Source organism: Chrysochloris asiatica, unplaced genomic scaffold, assembly GCF_000296735.1.
Source record: "Chrysochloris asiatica unplaced genomic scaffold, ChrAsi1.0 scaffold00072, whole genome shotgun sequence".
NCBI lineage: Eukaryota > Metazoa > Chordata > Mammalia > Afrosoricida > Chrysochloridae > Chrysochloris > Chrysochloris asiatica.
Genome location: NW_006408590.1, coordinates 524,318 through 549,653, shown reverse-complemented (window position 1 = coordinate 549,653; position 25,336 = coordinate 524,318). Strand labels below are relative to the sequence as shown.

Genomic DNA, 25,336 nt, shown 5'->3' with positions numbered 1-25,336 from the left:
ACAGATTTGTAATCACTTTTTCTCTTCTAAATGCAATAATGGAATTTTTAAAAGCATTAATTGAATGATGTACTATTATCTTAAACAGTAAAAGCAAGGTAAGAATACAGTGGACTGATACATTTTAATGGAAAAAAAAGACCTGTAAACACGTTATTTTGAAGTTAATGTTTCCCCATCCTAAAATAGGGCTTGTACATGGAAAATAGGTACTTTGTAAATATTTGTTAACTCAGTGATATGCTCTCACCCTTTCTGTTTTAAAGAAAAATCCTAAATTAAGTTGCACCTCATACTTTTTTGGCATAGTGATTTTCAATAACAAAGATATTCCTAGCTCATGATAAGTGACCTGCCCAAAAGAAGCATTGAAGTAAATTAAACCTTAATATTTACACTGTTCATGAAAAGATATTTTCAGAGAAGTTTTCTTTTTCATTTTATAAAAGAAGAACCTTAAGTGTCAAGAAATGAAAACATTCAGAATTATATGATTTCATATTTGTAAACATGCATTTCATTCCTAGAAAAAGAATCTGGTAGGATACCCAAGAAATGTGAGGATTGTAGTTGTTATCTCTGAGAATTGGGACTGTGGGTGGTTTTATCTGTGCTTCCCTTTTAAAAAAACAATAAACATAGGTTATATTTGTTATTATAAGAAGGAGAGGAGAAAAAGGATCACTGGCCCAAAGAAATGGAAATGTGACAGAAGCAAAATTAAACTTTCAAGTTTTTTCTAGAACTTGGATGTTAAGTGTGTCTTCACGACTTGTGGATGAATGAGACCTCCCTTTCCAAGCTATTCTACTTGAGACAAATTTTAAATTTAGTGTTTTGTTTTGTTTTTCTTTTTTGAGGAGGGAAGGAGACAGACATACTATATTACTGTTAGGTGCCATGGAGTTGGTACTGACGCATAGCGACCTTATGCACAGCAGAACGAAACACTGCCTGATCCTGGGCCAACCTCACTACAGGTGCCATGCTTGAGTCCATCGATGCTGCCACTTGGCCAATCCATCTCGTTGGGGTCTTCCTCTTTTCCTCTGACCCTCCACCTTACCAAACATGATATCCTTCTCCAGAGACTGGTCACTCCTGACAATATGTCTGAAGTATGAGAGACAAAGTTTGGTCATCTTGGTCTCCAAGGAGCACTCTGGCTGTATTTCTTCCAACACCGATCTGTTGGTTCTTTTGGCAGCCCATGGCACTTTCAATATTCTCCTCCAACACCATAACTCAAAAGCATCAATTCCTCTATGGTCTTCCTTATTCACTCTCCAGATTCACATCCATATGAGGTTACTGAAAATACCATGGCTTGGGTCAGGCGCACCTTAGTCCTTAAGCTGACATCTTTGCTCTTCAACACTTTAAAAAAGTCTTGTGCAGCAGATTTGTCTAATGCAGTACGTCGTTTGATTTCTTGACTGCTGCTTCCATGCGTGTTGATAGCTAATTCAAGAAGAATGAAGTCCTTGACAACATCAATGTTTTCTCCACTGATAAGAATGTTGTTTATTGGTCCAGTGGTGAGGATTTTTGCTTCTTTACATTGAGATGCAATCGATACCACAGTATGATCTTCATCAGTAAATGTTTTAAGTCCTCTTCACTTTGAGCAAGCAAGGTTATATCATCTGCATATCTTGAATTTTTTTCTTCAGTTTCCCCAGCTTGAGAAATGCTGAGCGTGTTCATCCATTTCGGTTTTCTGACTCCCGATCTTTGCACATTTTGTTGTAATATTTAGCTTTATCTTCTTGAGCTGATCTTTGAAACTTTCTGTTCAGCTCTTGGACCTCCTCATTTCTTCCATTTGCTTTAGCATCTCTACGCTAGAGAGCAAGGTTCAGTGTTTCTTCGAACATCCATTTTGACCTTTTCCTTCTTTTTTTTCTTATTAATGACTTTGCTTTCTTCCTGTATGATGTTCTTGATGTCATCCCACAACTGTTCTGGTCTTCAGACTGTAGTGTTTAATGTATCAAATCTGTTCTTCAGATGAGCTCTAAATTCAGGTGATATTTTGGCTGTCATGGATTTGTTTTCATTTTCTTCAGCTTCATTCAAACGAACATACTATGTATACCTATTAATTGGTGATTAGTCCGATATTTCTTGTTGATTACAAAAGAGTCTAAGAAATCATTGGGATAATATAGCTCTTCATCACTGTCAACATGTTTGTTGAACGTAAAGATCAACCACCATTTAAAGTTCCTCTGTTCTTTAGAACGTATATCTAAGTGGCCCTTTTTAGCTGCCAAATAACATTTGATAGATAATAAGTAATGTGGCAAAAGCAGTATTTTTTTTATTTACTGCAAATAGGAGGGTTTACTCAAATTTAGATGCCACTGAGTCAGTCTCCATGTGTTTAAAATGAAATAATTCTGTGACAGAAAATACAATAAGGAGGATGCAATGGCAGAGTCTATAGTGGTACGCACTTGGCTATCAGCCAACAAGTTGTTGTTATTAAGTGCCGTCAAGTCGATTCCAACCCTTAGCAACCCTGTATAGGGTTGCCGAGGGGCAGCTGGTGAGCTTGAACCACCGACCTTGCAGTTCAAACAGCTTTGCAGTCTGCACATTAACCCACAGCGCCACACAGGACTCCCAGCAAACAGGTTCAGCTTGCTTAAAGAGCATTTTACAGGGATTTGAAAGGGCACCTTGTTGGAACATGATGTTCTTCTTTACTCTGTAGATACTTTAGCATTAGTAAATTTTATGGGGGGGGAAAGAAAGGTGAGAATTTAACCACTGGGGAGTTTTAGCAGTTTTAATTAAACATTTGCAGTCTTTAAATTTTAATTTTGAAAACCAGTGACTACTGGTATTTGGGCACTGAGCTTTCTTTTTCTAGTGAGGTAATTTGCTTTTGTATTGGAGTTCTCTGTAAAGTTGGGGATATTGCATTGTGTGGATGTCAAGTGCTGTATTCTAGATGATGTACCTTGAGAAGCTTAACTAAAGAAATCTGGTAACGAAAACAACTATGTAGAGAAAGCATACATTCATGTGTATTTTCTCTTACCTATTTAAGTTCTAGATTTTATCCCTTGCTTTTATCACTAAACTGCATGATTCATGCTAAACATTTTGAAAATGGATCTTGTCTTGCCTTTTCCTTCCCCTTAAGTTTTCTGTAAGAATATAATTTCTTTTTGATTAACGTGGCCTCTGCTGTCCTCCTTTTAATCTTTATTTGATCTTGAGGGGCTCTTCCACGTGTCTGAACCTTAAGAGTCTAGTTTTGTACTTGTGAACAATTCTCAATTCTATGTCCTTTAACAGAATTTGGTGTTTCTTTTACTTAAGAGTGATTTCTTTCTGGGAAGGCCGTGAGAGGCAGGGTATGATGGTTGACTTGTTCTTAGTCAAGTCCCTAACCCACTGGATTCAGATGACTTTTAGAAGCAGTAGAAGCTTCAAGCATTTTAATAACCATTCCTAGTTAAAGTTATGTTGCTTGTCATTTTCTGATCGTCATAGTAACTTACAAGGTTAAGTTACTATTATCTTCATTTTACAAATGAAGGAGCTCAGAGCTGATAACAGCTTGCTAGTAGGTAGTGAGTCCAGAGTTAAATCTAGGTCTGTCTGTCTCCGAACCCTGTACTCTTCCTGCTCCACCAGACTAGTTCAAAGTCATCGCTCTCGAAACTGCTCTTCAGAGGTGATTGTTAAGTTGCTGGTGCTCTGAGCCTGTATGGTTTTTTGTTTCCTATATTAAAGTCCTGGTATGATGCTCTTGGATAAGCACTGAAGCTGCTCCTTGGAAACCCTGTACAGGGTCGCTCTGAGTCGGAACCAACTTGACAGCACTTAAGAAAACAACAATAATTTTATATTTATCCGTTCTTAGGAGCCCTGGTGGTGTATTACTGGGTTTAATTATAGATGTTACTGGTAAAATTGTGTTGCTTATGTGAGGTGCATCTTCTAGATGAAGTTTTCAGTACAACTTTCATTTGCTTATATATTTGGAGCTCTGGTAGCATAGTGGTTACGAATCGGACTGTGAGCCACAAGGTCAGCAGTTTGAAACTACCAGCATTTCCGTGGGAGAAAGATGAGATGTTCTGCTCTCGTAAAGATTTACAGCCTCCGAAACCCTGTGTAGGGTCGCTATGAGTTGGAACTGACTCCACGGCACATAACAACAACAACATATATTTCTAATTATTGGCCTAATATATTTCTAATTATTGGTATAGGCCTTCCATTTGTAAATTGTTACAGTTTAACTCATCCGTCCCAGCATCCTTTCTAATCTTTTAATTTAAAATTCTGTGCATCTTAAATTCTCTTCCTGGTGTTAGTGATGTCAGGTCTGGAATCTACTCTTCAGACTGTCTGTAGGTTGTTTATCACCATTAGCCTTCATTATTTTAAATGAATACCCACCCACCTTATACTCTGTAACCACATGTTTTCAGAACTTCTTGGGAGATAACATCTTGTAGCCTTTCCCAACCCCCTCTTCTTTTTCTTTTCTTTATTCTTCCATGTTTTATAACTAACAGTCAGAAAGTTTGAGGTAAAGCACTTATAAAGAGAGGATCTCTCTGGGTTTGTAATGTTCAGAACAATTTGGAAACCAATTCCTGAACCTGAAACTTTGAAATAAAATCTCACCATGTGTATGACATGTATTAGTTAGTAAAAATGAAGTTCCACTAATTACATTTACAACTCACGGAACTGCCTGTTATGTCTTGTTAACTCTGAGGGGGGAAAAATTAGAGAATTATATATGTATATCTATTCAAAAAAATTGGCATGAAAAGAATAATAGTGCAGTAAATTCTCTCTAATTATATGTTTTTTTTCTGTTCTCTCTAGACCTTTTTCTGATGAGGCAATTAATCCATTTTCCTGTTACTATGACACTCACCTGGATTCAGGTGTGTGCCAAGCTCAGAGGAAACTATGTGGAGTGTCTCATCTTGTAACACAATACATTGTGACTGTCCCTCTTCCTTCTTTTATCAGAAAGATAAAAATGAACAAAAGTTGTGTGATGTTTTACAGAATTCGTTTTTTTTTTTTTAATATCAGATTATTTGCCTTTCAATAGACTTAGAAGTCTTTTTGTTTTATTTTTATAATCCCAAGAATTATACTGGTTAAAGCCAAATGCATTATTCAGTGGGAGTGACTCAGTTGTTTTTATAATGGCAAACTAATAGTCCTCAAATTTTGCTATATGGTGAACTTTTGAAAAACACATCTTTTCCATAAATGTATCTCTGATATCTTTATCAAAAAGGATAGGCCCATTCATGAAAACTACAGAAAAAAATAAATCATGTAAAGGTTGAAAATGTTAAGTTGAAAAGCCATATGACCTATCAGTTCAGCTCTTTTGTTTTGCAGATGAGCAAACTGAGGCGTAGGATTACATAGCAGCTAAATGGAACCTGATATGACACTGCAGGAAAAGTACTGGATTATTACTGTTAGGTGCCATTGAGTTGATACTGACTCCTAGTGTCCCTGTGCACAACAGAATGAAGCGCTGCCCAGTCCTGAGCCAACCGCACAGTCGTTGCTACATTTGAGCCCTTTGTTGGTGCCACTGAGTCAGTCCATCTAGTTGGGGGACCTTCCTCTTTTTTTCCGACCCTCCACTTTACCAAACACGATATCCTTTAGTGAGTAATTCCTCCTGACAATATGTCCAGAGTTTGAGAGACAAAGTCTGGCCATCCTGGCTTCCGAGGAGCACTCTGGCTGTACTTCTTCCAGCACAGATTGGTTTATTCTTTTGGTAGTCCATGATACTTTCATTATTCTCCTGCAACACCATAGCTCAAATGCATCAATTCTTCTATGGCCTTCCTTATTCACTGTCCAACTTTCACATGCATATGAGGTTATTGGCTTGCATTAGGTGCACCTTAGTCCTCAAACTGACATCTTTTGCTCTTGGACACTTTAAAGAGGTCTTATATAACAGATTTGCTTAGTGCAATTCATTGTTTAATTCCTTGACTGCTGCTTCCATGAATGTTGATGGTTGATCTGAGCAAAATGAAGTCTTTGACAATGTCAGTCTTATCTCCACTTATATGGATGTTATATTTTTGATTCAGTGGTGAGGATTTTTGTCTTCTTTATATTGAGGTTCAACCCATATCACTTCATCAGTAAGTATTTTATGTCCTCTTCACTGTCAGCAGATAAGGTTGTATTATCTGCATATTGCAGGTTGTTAATGAATCCTCCTGCAAACCTGATGCTGTGTTCTTCTTCACATCATTGGCTTCTTGTATTATTGCCTCAGTGTGGTGAAAGAATACAACTGTGGCTCACACTTTTGCTAATTTTAAACCATTCAGTGTCCCCTTTTTCTATTTGAATTACTGCCTCTTGGTCTATATACAGGTTCTTCATGAGCACAATTAAGTGTTCCGGAATACTCATATTTTGGCAATGTTGTCCATATCTTGTCATGATCTTGTCTGAAAGCATAGAGTAACAGAAAGATGTTTACCTGTGATTTATTGACTATGCAAAGGCTTTCAGTTGTATGGATCATGACAAGTACCGGAATGCTAACCACAAAATCAGCAGTTCAAACACACAAGCTGCTCTTTGGAAACCCTGTACAGGGTCACTATGAGTTGTAATCAACTAGATAACACTTAGCAGCCGTGAGTGGAACTTGCTTCTCTTAACTCTGTTTTGATGCTGTTTCTCCAGTGTTCTGCTAGAGTGCTTATGAAAAACAAAGGATTTCCCATCTCCCCATAATGATAATTGGACTAAAGTAGCATTGGGCAAATGTTAATAAAAATAATTTCTGGAGAAGTATATTCATTTTATTCTTCTTGAACATTGTCTTTAATAGAGTTTGAGTTGTTCATAATGATACAGAATTATGAGTCTCTGGTAGCGTAGTGGTTATGAATTGGGCTGCTAACCTCAGGGTCAGCAGTTCGAAACTACCAGCTGTTCCGCGGGAGAAAGATGAGGCTTTCTACTCCCGTAAAGATTTACGGCCTTGGAAACCCTGTACAGGGGTTGCTATGAGTTGAAACTGACTCCACGGCCGGCCCATGACAACAACAACTACAATAAGGACTGATCTCAAGAAAAGCTTCATGCTCTGAAGAAATTATGAACTTTGGTTCCTCAATTGCTGAAACTATTTATAGTTCTTCCTGAGCATCATTGATTATCATGCCAAGGTCTTGAGGCAATATCCTTCCTGCTTTTAACCTTGATAGGATTTAAAGATTTGCCTTATTTCTTTACTATCTTTAAAGAGAAATAACAGGTTTCAGAAGACATGTAAGAAGGCTGAGTAATTACAGTCATGGAGTCTGGAGTTCACATTTGCTGTTAGACCACTAGTTGAATGGCCTTGGGGAGGTCACTTTACCTCAGTTTTCCCATTTACAAAGCCACAATTTATGTACAGTTTTACTATGCTAGGAACATTAACTACATTTTGGCTGCTGCTATTGTGTTGTCCTTCCTTAGCCAAAAGAATCTGTAAACCTGCCATGAGAAAAGCTGCTAAGGAGTGCAAATTCCAATCCTGAATCTTTAGGGAAGGACAGTCAGGAGACAGGGTTCACCTATCTTGGTGGTGCTCCTTGTTAGGTGCCTTCAAGTCAGTTCTGATTCATAGTGACCCTGTACAGGAGCGAGGAGTGGCTGATGGATTTGAATTACCTACCTTGAGTTTAGTGATGGTATGCTGTGGAGTTAGTTGGTTCTGATTCACAGCGCCCCCAGTATAGGGTTTCTGAGGCTATAAATCTTTACGGGAACAGAAAGCTTCTTCATTTCCCCGTGGACTGGCTGGTAGTTTTGAACTGCTGACCTTGAAATTAGCAGCCTGACTTGTAACCAGTATGCTACCAGAGCTCCTTAGTCCACTGCTTATTATACACGCTACATCAGTACTCCAATCTTGTCACTGTTCTTTAAAACAACATATCACTTGACAGAACTGATGAAAATGATACACACTCTTGTTGTTAGCTGACTTGTTTCAGGTGTGCCTGATTTCTTTTCTGTCTCCTTATACCAGTATGTCTAATCTGGTAATGGGTATGTTGCATATGTGAATTTTTATGGTGATTTCTAGAGAAGAGAGAAATGAAGACTCAACCACTGAATTCAACACTAGACGAGAGACCGAGGAACCTGAGTGAAGACAGCTGACCCAGTGCATGCTGGGGCTTTCTCCTTGCAAAGCTGAGCTAACTTGTCTTTCAAGGTGTTGCTATTAAGTGGAGTTTGGAGGGCGAAAGCCAGTTTATAAGGCAGCTGCTAGGGAAGAAGGAAATGGTTAATAAAATGTTTTGTAGCTGTTTGGACTAGTTAATTCTTGAGTTATATCATCCAATGAGTTCTCTCCTTTCTGCTGACTCTGGAAGGGGAAGCTGGAGTTGGACTGCATACCTGTCATGTATACACTTGTCTCTAACTTGCATCTGTTCATGGACTGAAAATGAAATCCATTTAGAACTTACCTGGAGGACTTTTAAAACTTTTACAGAAAATAGGACTGTGATAGAGCTATTGTCCTTGACAGTGGTCTCCAGAAGACACACTGAAAGTCCATTTTATCGGTCTTGAGGTATCTTAATTTGTTGATTTCTAGGAGTCCTGGTGTGGCACTGTAGGATAAGCACTGGACTGTTAATTGAAAGGTCAGTGGTTCAAACCCACCATTGCCCTTCAGCTGTGAGTAGGATGTGACATGACTACATCAGGCCACGGTACTTTCGGTACTGGAGGAGCCCTGGCAAGCCACACGGGCCTACTCATCGTAGCTAGTTTGAAAGTACAGTGTTAAAGATGCTTTAATGGGGAAGATTCAGCATCTGGGTAAAGAAGAATCATGTTGGATGTTTCTAAACTATAGAACATAATTTATAATAAAAGATGAAACTTTTTAGTTTTGTGATCTGAAGCCATATTTTGTTTATTTCTATGTATATATATATATTATGGCTGCTTTATAAAATTTCAGTACTCAGTTTCTTTTCCATTGAATTAGATGCTTTAATTCTAATGTCACTTAGTTAACAAGCCTTTTAACTTTATGTTTTCCAGAGACATAAGTATGAACAACATTACTCAATTGCCAGAAGATGCATTTAAGAATTTTCCTTTTCTAGAAGATCTGTAAGTATTACTTTGGGCAATTTATTTATTATGTTCTTCAGAATCTTTTAAAACAGGAAAGAATCTGATGTTTTCTGTTTGGGGACTTTCAGAAGTATGCTTTGTACAGAAGAAATTGCGAGTTTTTTTGAGGAGGGAATCTTGATTTTTTTTTTTTTTTTAAGGCAGTGTAATTGCTAAAGCTATTTTTGAAAGTCAGATCTAAAAAATGATACTTTCATAGCACTTTTTTGCTGCAGTTCCTCTAACCATGAATGCAGTGACAAAATTTAATTACAGTGTTGTCCTGAGATAACAAGACTGCTGTGTATTATCATTTTGCCAAAGGAGTTGTTGTATGGGTAACACAACTACACAAAAAATACAAGATGTTTCAGGATCATGAGGCAAGGAAAACATTGACAGTTTGCCCTTGGGCATTTGTAAGTAACTTGTGGGGAAGAGATGAAGGTATTGAGCATCATCCAGATCTCTAAAAACACTTTGATCTTTAAGAATGCTTCAGAACTAATCAGTTGTATCTCACATTTCCAATTTCTGGAAATATGGGTGGAGCTGAGGCGATGAGAGTTAATCAATGGCAAACAAGTTATGGGGAGGCTCTTTGAAACAGGTCTGTTAGTTGAATTATTTGGGAAATTCATGGGTAGATAGATTAATGGTTTGCCTGTGGTAAAAATTAAAAATTTCCATGTTGTATTTACCTCCATTTTGTTTTGTTGTTTATGCTTTTTTCTTAAAAATTCATAGTTGAAATAGGGACTTTTAACTTTGAAAGAAATTGGGAACTATCTTATTGGGAATTGGTAAATACAACTATACTTTATAAATTCAGGTAAAAAATGTCAAACTTGAATCATGTTAAATGTGTTTTAAAAACTAAGCTAATGGATTATGTAATATGTTGAGCTAAGAAAGTGACAGTTTAATACTAAAAGATATATAGCCCTAAAGGAATCTGCATTCATATTACAGATTTTGTCACATAGCCCATCTGTTGAGTATTATATCCAAGTCCTATGAATGCCCCTATCTTAATTCAGCCCTTCTTCCAGAATGGGGTATAGGACTAAAGATATAAAACATACTGTTTATACTACCTACTTCTGATAGGCTATTGAAATAGAAGTTAAGGATTTAATAAAATTAAGGAGAACATTTTTCTTCCCACACTACTTAGCTGAACCTAATGCTCCCCTAGCAAAAATTGAGCAAAGATTATGGTATTTACCACTTAAAAGCCTGTGAACTGGGTCAGGTTACTTAACTCCTCTCTGCTCATTTTCTTCATTTATAAGGTGAGGATAATAATCCCTCCCTCACAGTGTTCTGGTGAATACAAAGTGAACTGACACATGTAAATGCTGAGGACCATGCCTGAAACAGTGAATATTATATAAATGTTAGCTCACGTTTATTTTAATATCTTAAAAGTTTACAGGGAAAAAAGAGCATACACCTAATATATATGTTGTGGTTGTTGTGAAGTGTCGATGAGTCAGTTCTGACCTATAGCGGTCCTGTATAGGGTTTCCAAGGAGCAGCTGGTGAGCTTGAACCAGTATATACCAAATGTGATTTTGGGTTACAAAAACAAAACAAAAAACTAGTGTATGCTGTATATTCTTTTTGCCTATCTTGTACTTTTTTGGTTTTGCATTTTTTCCTATGGTGAGCATTAATCATTTATAGTAAAAAATGATTCATTTTTAATAAGTTAAGTTTAAAATGAGTGAGTTATATATTTGGAGGCCTCCATACCCCATCAAACTTTTCAGATTCTCTGCCTGTTTCTTTTTATTTCACTTAGAAATAGGCTTTAGGATTATTCTCTCCTTACAGAAGTAATTATGTGATGAAAGGACATTAACAAACAGTTGTTCAATCATTGTATAACAGCTGTAGGATGTGATGACACTGGCTAGGAAGTAGAAAAATTCTCCTTGTTCTGCAAGGGCCTTTGTGTGCAGACCACCTTTGTTGTTGCCTTTGACTGCCAATTATACCTGAAGGGTTTTATAGAGGGATCTGGATGGAGTCAAACCTGGTTAATCTCTGCTTTGTAAAGTTCACATCTTGGATTTCTTAAAATCTCAAATGACCAAGCATATGTCAACATCATGAATTCTGTCTACCGTGACTTTTAATTGAAACCAAATTAAATTTGACTGCTAGTTCTTTGTAGCCAGGTCATGTTCTCTTCTTACTTTGCCATCATAGTGATGAAGCCCGTTCAATCAAGTCGGTTTACTGTTTTTAAATACTATATGGCATTTCAGAAATGAATTCAGTAAGAGAACTGATGGTTGATTTTGTCAATAGTTCAAGATAGTTTTTCATATTCTAGGAATTATTTAAACAGTTAAGGAATTTGTTTTTGAAGTTAATATAAGCATGGTGAAAGCCAGGCTTTTAGGTCATTCCCTTCCCCCCCTCCCCCCCCTTTATAAAATGTTGTAGTTGAATTTGACATTCAAAAATGACGCTGCTTTGACTGTTGCAGTATTTCATAAATAGTATAAACGTTTGTCCAGAAGTCATCTGGAAATCATTTAGAAGTGACTGTGAAGCTGAAGTGCCCTGAGTAGAAGTGAATGCCTTGCCAAGGGTTTTTTTCTTCTGTGTTAGTTAATGAAGTGTACCTTACAAGATGTGAACAGGCTTGACCAAATTTGATAAAGTAATGTAGAATGCTTGAGATGTTGTTCCAACTCATAGCAACCTCATACAGGGTTCCCAAGGAGCGGCTGGTAGGTTTGAACCACTGACCTTACAGTTAACAGTCCAGTGCTTATCCTACACAGGAGTCACTTCCCAACAGTACCTAAGTATTTATAGATATTTACCAATTCACTCATTCTCTCAACAAGCGCTGAATCATACTCTATGTCATGCCTTATAGTAGGTGCTGGGGATACAGTGACCAGTAAACACATGGTCTTTGTCCTCAAAGAGTTTATAGTATGTCTCGAGCTGAGCTGTCCAATACCATAACCATTTGATACATGATTAAAAAGCAAATGAAATTTAAAATTCAGTTCTTCGGTCATACTAACCACATAGCCAGTGATTACCATATCGGACAATGCAGCTGTAGATCATTTTCATCATTGCATGAAGTTCCACTGGGCACTGTTGGTATAGAGGAAAGATGGAACTAACTAACGTGCAGCATGGTGAAGACCAACGTTGATATGGGGATAGAGTTAGTAAGAGCCTAGAAGCAGTATATTTATTGGAAACTGTAGGATTTGGGAAACAGTTTTCAAGAGTAACTTTAGATGATTTTGAAGATCATGTAAGAATTAGCCAAGTGAGGATGAATAGTAAGATGTTCCTGAAAGAACTTTATAATACATACATGGAAGTAGAAATTTCAGAAATGTGGGATGCAGGAAGTGGTTGCAGACTTGAGAAAGATAGAATTGTCAAGAGATGAGGCATGACAAGACTTTTTAAGCTAAGGAGTTTACACCTTGTCCTGAAGGAGTTTAATTCAATATGAGAGATAGGTAATAAGATTTTTACCCAAAACAACTGGATTCCATTCATTGAACACAGAACCAGTCTGTTAATGGCATGCAGAATTCTATTTTATGACAATATGATGATAAATAGCATGTATATAAACAAAAGTCTGTTCTCATTTGATTACCGTAGCTCTGAGAGGACAGTCAGTTTAACATGGCAGAAGCTAAAAGGAAGAGGTTAAATGCCTCCTTCAAGTTCACATGCCTGGTATGCAGTTTTGCCGAGACTTGAAGTCAGGTTTCCGGAGCCTTGTTCTTTCTTCAAAACTGAGTGATATACATGTGTTCTCACAGGAAATATTTCCTCCAACTTCTTCAGTGAAATGTACTTTAGATTCTGTTGTTGTCAGTTTTATTTTTACATTTAACTTGACTTTGAGAGCTTTGTAACTCATAAAGTTATTTTTCTCCTCTTGGGAATAGAAAAACATGGGTTCTGGTCCTAAATTCAGTACTTACAAGATCCAAAATCTTGGGAAAGCCTCTTGACTTTTGTTCTTCAATGTCCTCATCTTTGAATTAGGAATAATACCTGTCTTGTGTATCCTAACAGGACTATTGTAAAGGGAAAAAGGGGTACTATTTGTTTTGTGACCATAAAGTATGTCCGTATTAAAAACATTGCAGTCTCTTAGTCTTGAAGTATTTGAGGGACTTATTTTTCTTAAGGCTGGGAGTTTATGTTTAGAAATATAAAATGAAAGCTGGAATTTTTTTTTAAAAAAACACTCATTAAGCATCCTCAGGAATGGTTTATCTGATGTGATGCTATTGCAAGTGTTGTTGGCTCTCCCTTAGACCTCTCAGCATTTGCATCCATTTGGGGAACAGCTGGAATTTGAAGATGGAGAAATGCTTTAGTCAGAAACAGTAGAAGGTATATCTAATTACATAGGATATCACTGAAAACTCCCTAGGATGTTACTTTGGGCTTAGATGTTGCACTGACAAAAGCCACCGCCAGTTTTGGCACTTATACAACTATTGTTTAATACATGTTATGTGATTAGGATAATTTCCATTGCATTCAAAATATAATTTGACTTTGGAAGACTTCACAATACTAAAGTGTAACTTAGGTACTAAAGTAGGAGTTCAAGATCACTGGTCATTTTATCATTTATGTGATAATTAATTCTAAATGGAAACGTTACTATATAAAATGAGACTAGTTTCATTGACTTGAACCGGGAAATTTAAAATCAAATGCAAATACAAAAAGGACTGAACTCAAACCAAACCAAGCTCACCCACCATCCAACTCATACTACCCTATAGTAGACAGAGTAGAACTCCTTCATAGACTTTCTGAGGCTGTAGATCTTTACGGGAGCAAACAGCTTCATCTTTCCTCCTTGGAGCAGTTGGTGGGTGTTAGCAGAATTATGCTTAACCCACCACAACACCAGGGCTCCTTAGTCAAAATTAAATTTGTACCAAATCATTTGCAAAACATTGAAAGTATAAAGATTTTTGACTCCTTTTAAATTTTAATATCTTGTCATGTTTTTCTTCTCTCTACAAATACATAAACACAAAGTTTATATACTTTTAAAAATGAACTATTTGCAGACTTAATTCTTCTTTACCTCTAAATATGCAGTGTTTATCCCCAAACAAAAGGCTGCAGTACTGCAGTACAGTCATAAAACTCAGAAAACAAGTTCCAGGAATTTAAAATGTATTATTCAGACACAGCAATCAGATGCAACTTGTGATTCTGGATTACATTCTGGATCCCCCCCCACCAAAGTTTTTTTTTTTCTCTTCTGCCATGAGGACATTAGTGAGACATCTGTTGAAATATGAATAAGAATTATGAACTAAATGATAATCAACTGTGATGACAATCAACATATATGGAAGTGCAATCAAGAAGTCAAATGATATATTGCATTAGGCAAATACACAAGACCTCATGAAATTGTTCAAGAGCAAAGTTATCAGTTTGAGGACTAGGGTGTTTTCAATAGCCTCAAAAGCGTATGAAAGTTGGACAGTGAGTAAGGAAGATCATAGGGTATGAGAAATTGGCACCCAACATCTGTTGAGTGTTTCTTTTGTGCTAAAATGTAATACAGACTACTTGACTTGATTTTCATAGGGTCCATTACATAGATAGGATTTATCATCATCAATTTATGGATGAAATGTATGGAGGCTTTAAAAAAGTGAAAAAACAAAACCTTACTGTGGTCATAACATAAATAGCTGAGATTTGAATCCCTTAGTTAAGTCTTTCTCATATTTTCTATGTTATACTTCTATACTCTTGCCTGAAAAGGTCATGAATTAGAGGTAAAATTTAAGGGGCCATCCACTCACTATTACAAGTGGTTAGTTGCTCAACAGTTCCTTCAGTATATTTATTGAACAAAAATATTAACAAGGACTTGTTTGTATATTCATGCTGACCTATTTAGCTATACCATTTTACAGCGAGAGTATCAAAGCATAATAGCAGATGAGTGACTTGCCCAAGGTACTAGTTAGTCTGTGATAGAGCTATAATTAGACCTATGTAGATTAATGCTTTTTCTACTTTATCCAGGGAGCTTTTATATCTCTAAGATGTATGTTGTTAAATGCCATCAAGTCAGTTCTGACTCCTAGGGTTTCCGATGCTATAATTCTTTGCAGGAGCAGAAAACCTCATCTTTCTCCCGAGATGCAGGGTTCAAACTGCTAACCTTTCAGTTAGCTGTCCAGTTCTTATCCTACAGAGCCACCACACTCTCCTAAGAAGTATTGTAAAATGCTGCTGAGTTTGTTCTGACTCATAGCAACCTTGTTTAGGGTTTCGGAGGAGCATCTGATGGGTTTGAACCACTGATCACTCTAGGATAAATCCAGTGCTTATCTAACAGTGTCTTACCAGGACTTCAAGATGTTGTTAAGTGCCATCAAGTCATTTCCTACTCATAGGGACCCTTTATAGGCTTTCCAAAGAGCGGATGTTGGTTTTGAACCACTGACTTAGTGGATTTGAACCACAGTCCTTGTGGCTAACAGTTAAGTGCTTATCCTGCAGCACCACATCAGGACTCTCAATATATTTCTGGTTTATTTAGAGTTGTAGAAAGTAGCTGACTAGTGTTCTATTCCAATATTTATAATATGGAATTTGTTTCCAAACTAAAGTTTGAATCCCCTAGTATTTCCTCCCTTGATAACTTCCTTTCAGATAAGTGCTATCAACTGAAGTAATTTCCCAGAAAAAGAATATTTCCTTGGTTTCTTAGGTGATTTGGGGTTGTTACAAATACTCTCTCTTTTGGAAGCATTCCCTTGTTCACTTTTTATAGCTCTCTGGTAGGATAACTTGGTAGCAAAGGGAATTTGTAGACTAGTACTACTTGTCTGATTCTTTCCATCTTCTGTGAAGTTGTCATTTGGGAAGCTGGTTTATTAGGGTGTTAACAATGAGAAGAGGGGAAGGGGGAAGAGAGCTTGTATTAATTGAAAGTCAGCTATGTGCTAGATAGGCCCTCCTAGAACTTTCTTGTTTTTTCAGTTCACAAAACACTTGAGATTTATTTTCCCACATTGTATTGATGATAAAGGCTGAGACTTTTCCTATAAGAGTTTAGTAACTTGTCCAAGCCAGGTTCCAGTCCCAGATTTGAGTATGTCTTTGTATATATGGAGAGGAAGACTTGTTAGACAATTCTTTAATTCAGCATACTTTGTCAGGCAAATCACCCTGTCCAGTGCTGCTGAATGAAATGGGATTCTACTGGAGAATTATGGGAATTCAAAGAAGAGGAGAGATTAATTTTAGCATCAAAGATTATTAAAGACCTCATCAAAGAGTTGGCATTTCTGCAGAACCTTAAGGGATGGTAGGAGTTGTTCATGAGGACATGTAGAAAAGAAAGCATGAGCAAAGATTAAGAAGAAATACTGGAATAGCTAATAGAAATGATGTGTTGTTCAGTCTGACTAGATTCTTTAAAGGAGTTTTGGGGCCAGATTGAGGACCTCATTTGGCAAGCTAAGGAGGAGTTTAACCTTTTGAGTGGCAATTGAAGGTTTTTGAATCGGGTTTGTAACTTGATCAGGTATATCTTTCAGTAAATATAGTCTCATAGCAAGAGTGCAGTAAGACAAATGAAAAAGTAAATGAAGAAGCCTGGGTGAGAGAATCTGAATTAGGACAATAGTAATGAGAAGCAAGAGGAAACCTATGAAAAGACACATGGAAATAGAATCTAGAGGGCTACTCAACCGGAATGATGGGTGTGGCATAGATAGCACTTAATTTTAAGTTGACCAAGAGACTGATGATGCTTTTGATAAAATTCAAGACAGTACAGGAAGAGACATTCTTTCAGAAGGAAGGGTTCTGAACTGAGTTTGGAATATGCATACTGAGTTCAGGTGAGATGTGGTTGGGGGCAAGTAGAAATAAAGAACTGGAGTCCAGAATAGGTATTAGTGTTGTGGGTATAGATTTGGGAGTCTTTTATGTTCCCTGGAAGCATTGGGTTGAAAGAGCTTACTAAGAAACTGGGTAGAAGCAAAGGGAAGAAGACCAAGTGCCAGAAGAGCAGCAGAACTGTGTCCCAGGAGATAACGGGAGGAGAGGCAGTACTCAAAGGAATGAGGGATCAGCACTCACATGCTGGAGAGATAGATGGCCATGTCCAGGTATTGATAAAAGGTCTAGACTTTTTGAAGTATTTTTGGCATCCTTTGAGTAAGATGGTGGTAGTGACTTTGAGGTACAAAGAATTTCGTCATTTGGGGGCTGCTAGTCTGTGTGGTGCAGTGGATTAAAGCTTTTTGAATTGCAAAGTCAGTGGTTCAAGCTCACCAGCTGCTCCGCAGAAGCCCTCTACAGGGTCGCTATGGGTCTAATCGACTCAATGGCAGTTAACAACAACAACAACAACAGCCTGTGTTAGGGAGTCCTGGTATGGCGCTGTGGGTTAATGCGCCAGACTGCAACAGACTGCAAAGCTGTTTGAATTGCAAGGTCGATGGTTCAAGCTCACCAGCTGCTCCTCGGAAACCCTATACAGGCTTGCTATGGATCAAATTGACTCTCACCGGCACTTAACAACAACACGAAGTCTATGTTAAGGAGCTCTGGTAGCATAGTGGTTACGAATTGGGCTGCAGAACCGCAAGGTCAGTTGTTAGAAATTATCAGCTGTTCCGCGGGAGAAAGATGAGGCTTTCTGCTCCGGTAAAGATTTACAGCCTCGAAAACCCTGTACATGTACAGAGTCGCTATGAGTCAGAACCGACTCCGCAGCACATAACCACCACCAGTCTGTGTTATTTGATTTGGGGAGAATGAACAAGTTGGGCAAATGCACTGTATTTGGCAAGAGTCTTCTGGTTTTAAGATACTGAGACCCAGTTTAGGCATTATGGAAATTTTATTGTTTCATGTAGAGCTAGAATGTTCAGAGGGACAGTTGACTTCAGATGGCAGTGCATCATGAAGTTTAAACGTTCTCAGTTTTTTCATGGCCACAATTTAATCCATAACACTATTTCGTACCTTCAATCATCTTTTTGTGTTTTGGCTTCATTTATTCCTATTGCAAATAGACCATCTCCATATAGTTCGAAATCTAACCTTCTGAAGTCTTCCATGTTGCATTCCTAGAAGAGTTCTGGGACGATGATGGTTTGTCAGATTTGAGCCTATCACTGTGTTTAGGATGCTATAGTCCAACCTGGGTCATAGACTGACCCCTGCTAGGACTACTTGGAAGGGGAAGGGTCCTCAAAGGAAAAAGAAGATGGGAAGAAAGAGGCAATGCTGGGTAGAAAGAAATCATAGCTACCATTGTTGTTTTTAAGTGCCTTCGAGTTCATTCTGACTCACAGCTACCCTGTATGGGATTTCCTAGAGCAACTTGTGGGTTTGAACTTTGACCTTGTGGTTAGCTGTCCAGTGATTATGGCACCACATCAGGTCTCATATCTATCACAGTCCACTATAATCTGGGAGATGTTTGGTTAATTGGGTTAGTCAATCTGAAATGAACACAAGGATGCTGAAGGTAGAAAGGTCCCAGTTAAAGTCTTGCTGTAAGACTTTTCATTGCATACCAACTCCATGGAATAGAGTAGAAGTATCTCATAGGGTTCCTAGGCTGAAATGTTTATGGAAACAGATCACCAGGTCTTGTCCCCTGAAGAGTGACTGGCAGGTTCCAACCACCCATTTTTTTAGTTAGCAGCTAAGTTCTTAACCATTGTGCCACCAGGCCTCCTTTTATCTGGGGATGAAAAATAAACGAAACCCAACTGTCAAGTTGAACCCAATGCTTCAGCCACTGTTATCAATCTGTCTCATTGTGGAACTTCCTTTATTTCACTGACCCTTTACTTTTCCAAGCGTGATGTCCTTCTCTGGGGACTGATGCCCTCTTGATAACATGACCAAAGTACCTAAGAAAAAGTCTCCCTATCCTCACTTTTAGTAGCATTCTGGCTATACTTCCTTCAAAACAGATTTGGTATATTCTGTATTCTTTGCCAAACTTATAATTCAAAGCCACCACTTCTTTGGTCTTCCTTATTCATTGTTCGGCTTTCACATGCATCTGAAGTGATTGAAAATGGCTATAGCAGAACTTAATGACTCAAGAATTTATTATTTTCCCTTGGTTACTACCGATTACTTTTGACTTGTTATTGTTGTTAAGTGCCATTGAGTCAGTACTGACTCATAGCGACCTTATGCAAAGCAGAACGCAACGTACTGTTGCCACGCTTGAGTCCATCAATGCTGCCACTTTGCCAATCCATCTCACTGGGGGTCATCCTCTTTTTCTCTGACCCTCCACCTTACCAAACATGATATCCTTCTCCAGCAACTGGTCCCTCCTGACAATATGTCCAGAGTATGAGAGACGAAGTTTGGCCATCTACTTGTACATGATTTAAAAAAAAAAAAAAGATTCACATGGCAGAGATGTTTGTTTCACGCTGAGTTTGAAAAAAGATCATAAAATTAATGGATGCTCAATTTTTAAAATCCAACCCTGGTGTAGCATTGTCAGATAAGCACTAAACTGCTAACAATGCAGTCAGCAGTTCCAGACCCACCAGCTACTCTCAGAAACCCTATACAAGGTCTCTATGAGTTGGAACTGTTCCAGTGACACACAACAACAGATGTATAGAAATATATAGAAAATAAAGGGGGCAAATCACTCATTGTCTTACCTCTGAGAGGTAATCATGGTTAATCAATTCTCCAGAATTGTCTGACTTTATGTATATATTTAGATTTTTTTTTGGGGGGGGGGACACATTGTTGTTGTTGAGGGTCCTCGCCTACTCATGATGACCCTGTATAGGGTTTCTGAGGCTGTAAGTAAGTCTTCATGGCAGCAGAAAGCCATATCTTTCTCCCTTGGAGCATCGGGTGGGCTCCAACTGCTGACCTTGTGGTTCACAGTCCAGTGCTTATCATATAGAAACAACACACTCCCCCTTTTTGGCTTTGAATAGCAGAAATTGATTTTCTCAGTTAGAAATCTGAATTCAGGGATGGCTTTAGAGAGAGACCCTTCCTTGTCTGTTTCAGCTTCTAGTTGTTGGGTACCAACCATCAAGTAGATTCTCATTGATACAAATCCATTAAGTTTTCTTGGCTCTAATCTTTAGAGGAGCAGATTATTTCATGGAACTGCTGGGTGGACTCAAACTGCCAACCTTTCAGGTATCAGCCAAGTGCTTAACCATTGTTTCATCAGAGCTCCTTTCAGCTTCTAGTAGCTACTAGCAGTCTTTGGTATTCTTGGACCTATAGTAGAGGTATCTGGAGTCATGGTGTGACACCGATGAATAAATACTTGACCTTAAGGTCAGTGGTTCAAGCTCACCAGCTGCTCATCAGAAATCCTTATACAGGGTCATGGTGTCATGTCGGACTTAATGGCACTTAAACAGCAAAAACATACAGGTATCCAGCTCCTGTATTTGTAATCCTCTCCATACTGTGTAGTGTCTCTGTGTCTATTTTGATCTTACTTTAACTCGGAAGTGATGAGGTTTAGGACCTACCAAACCCTGGTGTGACCTCATAAACAACGCAAAAGAAAATCATTTTCAAACAGGGTCATATTTATAAGCACAGGGTTTAGGATAGATTTGAGGGAAACACTGTTCAGTTCAGTTAAACAGTCTTTACCTAGTGGGATTTTTTTTTTTTTTTAAGGATTTAAGTTAAAATTCTAATTTACAGTATAAAAATACAACCATTCAGATGTTCAGATTTTTTGTGTGTGTGTGAATTGTGTTTTTAAAAGGAATTTGTCCATTTTGTCTAATATTTCAAATAATTAGCATAAAATATTTCATAATCATGGCCTTTTTGTGTGCTATTAGTTTATTGTGCATTTTTAGAAATGAAGTATTAATATAAATAGCATTCTACTATGTTGATCATTTAATATGCAGTAATCTTCTATGGAATACACAGAAATCAAATTGACTACATCTACGGAAAGAAACGATGGAAAGCTCTATATCATCAGTCAAAACAAAGCCGGTGCAGACTGTGGAACAGACCATCAATTGCTCATATGCAAATTCAAACTAAACCTGAAGAAAATGAAAACAAGTCCACGAGAGCCCAAATATGACCTTGAATATATCCCACCTGAATTTAGAACCATCTGAAGAACAGATTTGATACATTAAACACTAAAGACAAAAGACAGGAAGAGTTATGGGATGACATCAAGAACATCATACATGAAGAAAGCAAAAAGTCATTAAGAAGACAAGAAGGAAAATGGATGCCAGAAGAGACTCTGAAGCTTGCTCTCCAGCGTAGAGATGCTAAAGTAAATGGAAGAAAGGAGGAGGTACAAAAGCTGAACAGAAAATTTCAAAGGTCAGCTTGAGAAGACAAAATCAGATATTACAACAAAATGTACAAAGATTTGGAGTCAGAAAATCAAAAAGGAAGAACACTCTCAGCATTTCCCAAGCTGGGGGAACTGAAGAAAAAATTCAAGCCTCGATTTTCATTATTGAAGGATACTCTCGGCAAATTATTCAGTGATACAGAAAGCATCAAAAGAAAATGGAAGGACTATACAGAATCACTGTACCAAAAGGAAATGGTTGATGTTCAGACATTTCAAGAGGTAGCAGATGATCAAGAGCCAATGAAAATGAAGGAGTAAGTTCAAGGTGCATTGAAGGAATTGGCAAAGAACAAGGCACCAGGAATTGATGGAATAAAAATTGAAATCTTTCAAGAAAGTGAGGTGGCACTGGAAGCACTCACTCATCTCTGCCAAGAAATTTGGAAGACAACTATCTGGCCAACTGATTGAAAGAGATCCATATTCGTGCCCATTCCAAAGAGAGGTGACCCAACGAATGTGGAAATCATCAGACAGTATCTTTGATAACCCATGTGAGTAAAGTTTTACTAAAGGTAAAACAGAAACAGCTGCAAGCATACATTGACAGAGAACTTCCAGAGGTTCAAGCTGGATCCTAAAGAGGATGTGGAACAAGAGATATCATTGCTGATGTCCGGTGGATCTTGGCTGAAAGCAGAGAATACCAGAAAGATGTTTACCTGTGCTTTGTTGAGTATGCAAAGGCTTTCGAATGTGTGGACCATGGCAAGCTATGGACAATATTGCGAAGTATGAGTATTCCAGAACACTTAATTGTGCTCAAGAGGAATCTGTACATGGACCAAGAGGCAGTTGTTTTAACAGAATGTGGGAACATTGAATGGATTAAAATTAAGAAAGACGTGTGACAGGGGTGTATTCTTTCACCATAGTTATCCAACCTGTATGCTGAGCAAATAACCTGTGAAGCTGAGTTATATGAAGAAAAATGTGGCATCAAGATGGGAGGAAAACTCATTAACAGCCTTTGATATGCAAATGATACGACATTGCTTGCTGAAAGTGAAGAGGACTTAAAATACTTGCTGATGAAGATCAAAGAGCACAGCCTTCAGTATGTATTTCATCTCAATGTAAAGAAAACAATCCTCATCACTGGATCAATAAACAACATTCTTATCAATGGAGAAAAGATTGATGTTGTCAAGGACTTCATTCTTCTTGGATCAACTATCAACACTCATGAAGCAGCAGTCAATAGATCAAATGACGTATTACATTAGACAAATTTCCTGCACAAGACCTTTTTAAAGTGTTGAAGAGCAAAGATGTCAGCGTGAGGACTAAGGTACACCCAAACCATGGTATTTTCAATCACCTCATCTGCATGCAAAGCTGGACAGTGAATAAGGAAGACCACAGAAGAATTGATGCATTTGAGCTATAGTGTTGGAGGAGAATATTGAAAGTGCCATGGGCTGTCAAAGGAACCAACAGATCTGTGTTGAAAGAATTGCAGTCAGAGTGCTCCTTGGAGGCCAGGATGGCCAAACTTCGTGTCTCATACTTCGGATATATTGTCAGGAGGGACCAATCACAGGAGAAGGATATCATGTTTGGTAAGGTGGAGGGAGGGTCAGAGAAAAAGAGGAAGACCGCCAGTTAGCTGGATTGGCAAAGTGGCAGCATCAGTGGGCTCAAGCGTGGCAACAATTGTGAGCTTGGTCCAGGATCGGGCAGTGTTTCATGTTGTTGTACATAGGGTGTCTACGAGTTGGTACCAACTCAAAGGCACCTAAGAACAACAACATCAAATCTTCCTACAAACGACAGTTGTAGACGCAGTGTTACTCTAGCTTGTTGGTCTTTGTATATTAAATATGCTGATTTTTCCACAGCCTCATATGCTTTCTTTTGCTTGTCCTCTATTTCAGGTTGAGCTTTGATCATAGATAATAGTAATCTCAAAACAACAGTGGCGTGAATACGTAGATTTTTTGTTTTGTTTATTAATATATAAAAAACCCACTGCGATCTATTTCTATTCTAGTGACCCTATAGGTCTGAGAAGAATTGCCCGATAGAGGCGCCATAATCTTTATGGATTACGCCATCTTTCTCCTGATTCGGGCTGCTTACCATTTGGTTTGCATCTGAGTATTAACCACTGTGCTGTCAGGGCGCCTTTACTTTTTTCCAAACATACAGAAATACTGAATCTGCAACCTAGTCACCAGTAAGTTTTGATGTAGCACTGTAGGATAAGCATTGGATTGCTAACCACAAGATTGACAGTTCAGACCCAGGAGCTGCTCCTTGAAAACCCTGTGTAGGTTGCTATTAGTTGGAACTGACTGGATGGCACTTAACAAAAAGCAGCAAGTCACCTGGTGCTATTCTGGTGTGTGACAAAGTCCTCAGGAATGCAGGGTCCAGTGTTCTGCTCTGCAATTCCTTTTTTTTTTAATTTAAGGTTTTTATTGTGAAAGTTTACAGGGCACATCATCAGTTTCACATTCAACAATTCATATAAGGAAATGCATTCTCTTACATAAAAAGGTGTTAGAGCTACGCTAGAATCTGTTACTCGAGTTGCCTGTCCACATCAAGATCCCACGTTCTCTCTGTCTACTGAGTGTGTTCGTCCCAGTAGGACTGTGATCTAAGACTTTCACTGTGGCTAGGGTTTCTGTTGGTTCTGACTCATAGCGACCACAGCAACTGGTGAGCTTGAACCAGTGGACCTTGTGGTTCAAACAGACCTTGCAATGCAGCGCATTAACCCTCAGCACCCGCCAGGACTCCATGTATTAATACCTGGTGATATCTGCATGAAGAAGGTCAGCCCTTCTAGTGTTCCCTTCTGTAGTAGAAAAGTTACTTTTCTCAGAAGCCAACCTCCCCCCCTTCCCAAGTAGGTTTCCCCTCACTTCATTGATCAAAACTGCAGTCACAGGCTTACACCTTGCTAGTCACTAGCAAGGAGACTGGGATCACTGTGATTGGTTAAGACCAACTAGAATTTACTTGTGGGGCTGGGTCTATGGAAGACATCATTCTTGGTCAAAGCTAGGCTCAGCCATGAAGGCACAAATGGGTGTTTGGTTGGCAATCAGCAGTATCTGCTAGGCTTCCCTTCTGTGCTATTCAAACATTACTCATGTAATACATTTCACTTCGAGCCCTTTATACCATGTAAAATCTTCTGTAGAGTGACTGGCTTACAAGCTTTCAAGAGGGAACCTGGTGCTACGGAGCATGGTGGAACGCAGAACCTCCAGTAGGTACTATTCAATCTGTATGGTTGGAGCTGATGATATACAGATCGGTAAATTGTGATACTGTAGTGAATAATGCTTATCAGGACGGACTATGAGGGTTGGAAATGCAAAGGTAGAAGTTTTGTAACAAGGAAGGGAGTGATTAATTCTCCAGGATAGGAGTGGAGGCCTCTGGGACCATCAACGGAGAAGAGCTGAGAGCGGGACCCTACCCAGAGAAACAGAGATGCCTGAGATAGAGACAGAGATGATGACGAGGAATGATGAAGCGACTGGAGACTTTGGACCCAGAGAGGGAAAGGGACTGTGGGCCAAAAACTGGGGGAAGGAGGGGGAAGTGTAGGGGGCGGGTTTCTGGGATATACCCTTTGGATGGTTGATGATCCATGAAGGGGATTGGAACCATGGCAATGAGATGATATACGATGGAATGAATGTAAAACTAAAGTTCTCCCATGTAAACTATCATATAATTCACAATAAAACATTTTTAAAAATCTTCTGTAGACTT

At 38.4% G+C, this 25,336-nt stretch overlaps 1 protein-coding gene across 1 annotated transcript in view; it reads left to right on the top strand.

The window, feature by feature from the left end:
• The window catches only part of LGR4 (leucine-rich repeat containing G protein-coupled receptor 4), a 148,909-nt gene that overhangs the window by 66,192 nt on the left and 57,381 nt on the right, over positions 1-25,336 (top strand). The window contains exon 2 of the mRNA XM_006864849.1: positions 9,094-9,165. Within this exon, the coding sequence (XP_006864911.1) occupies positions 9,094-9,165 (72 nt within the window). The remainder of the gene's footprint in view (positions 1-9,093; positions 9,166-25,336) is intronic.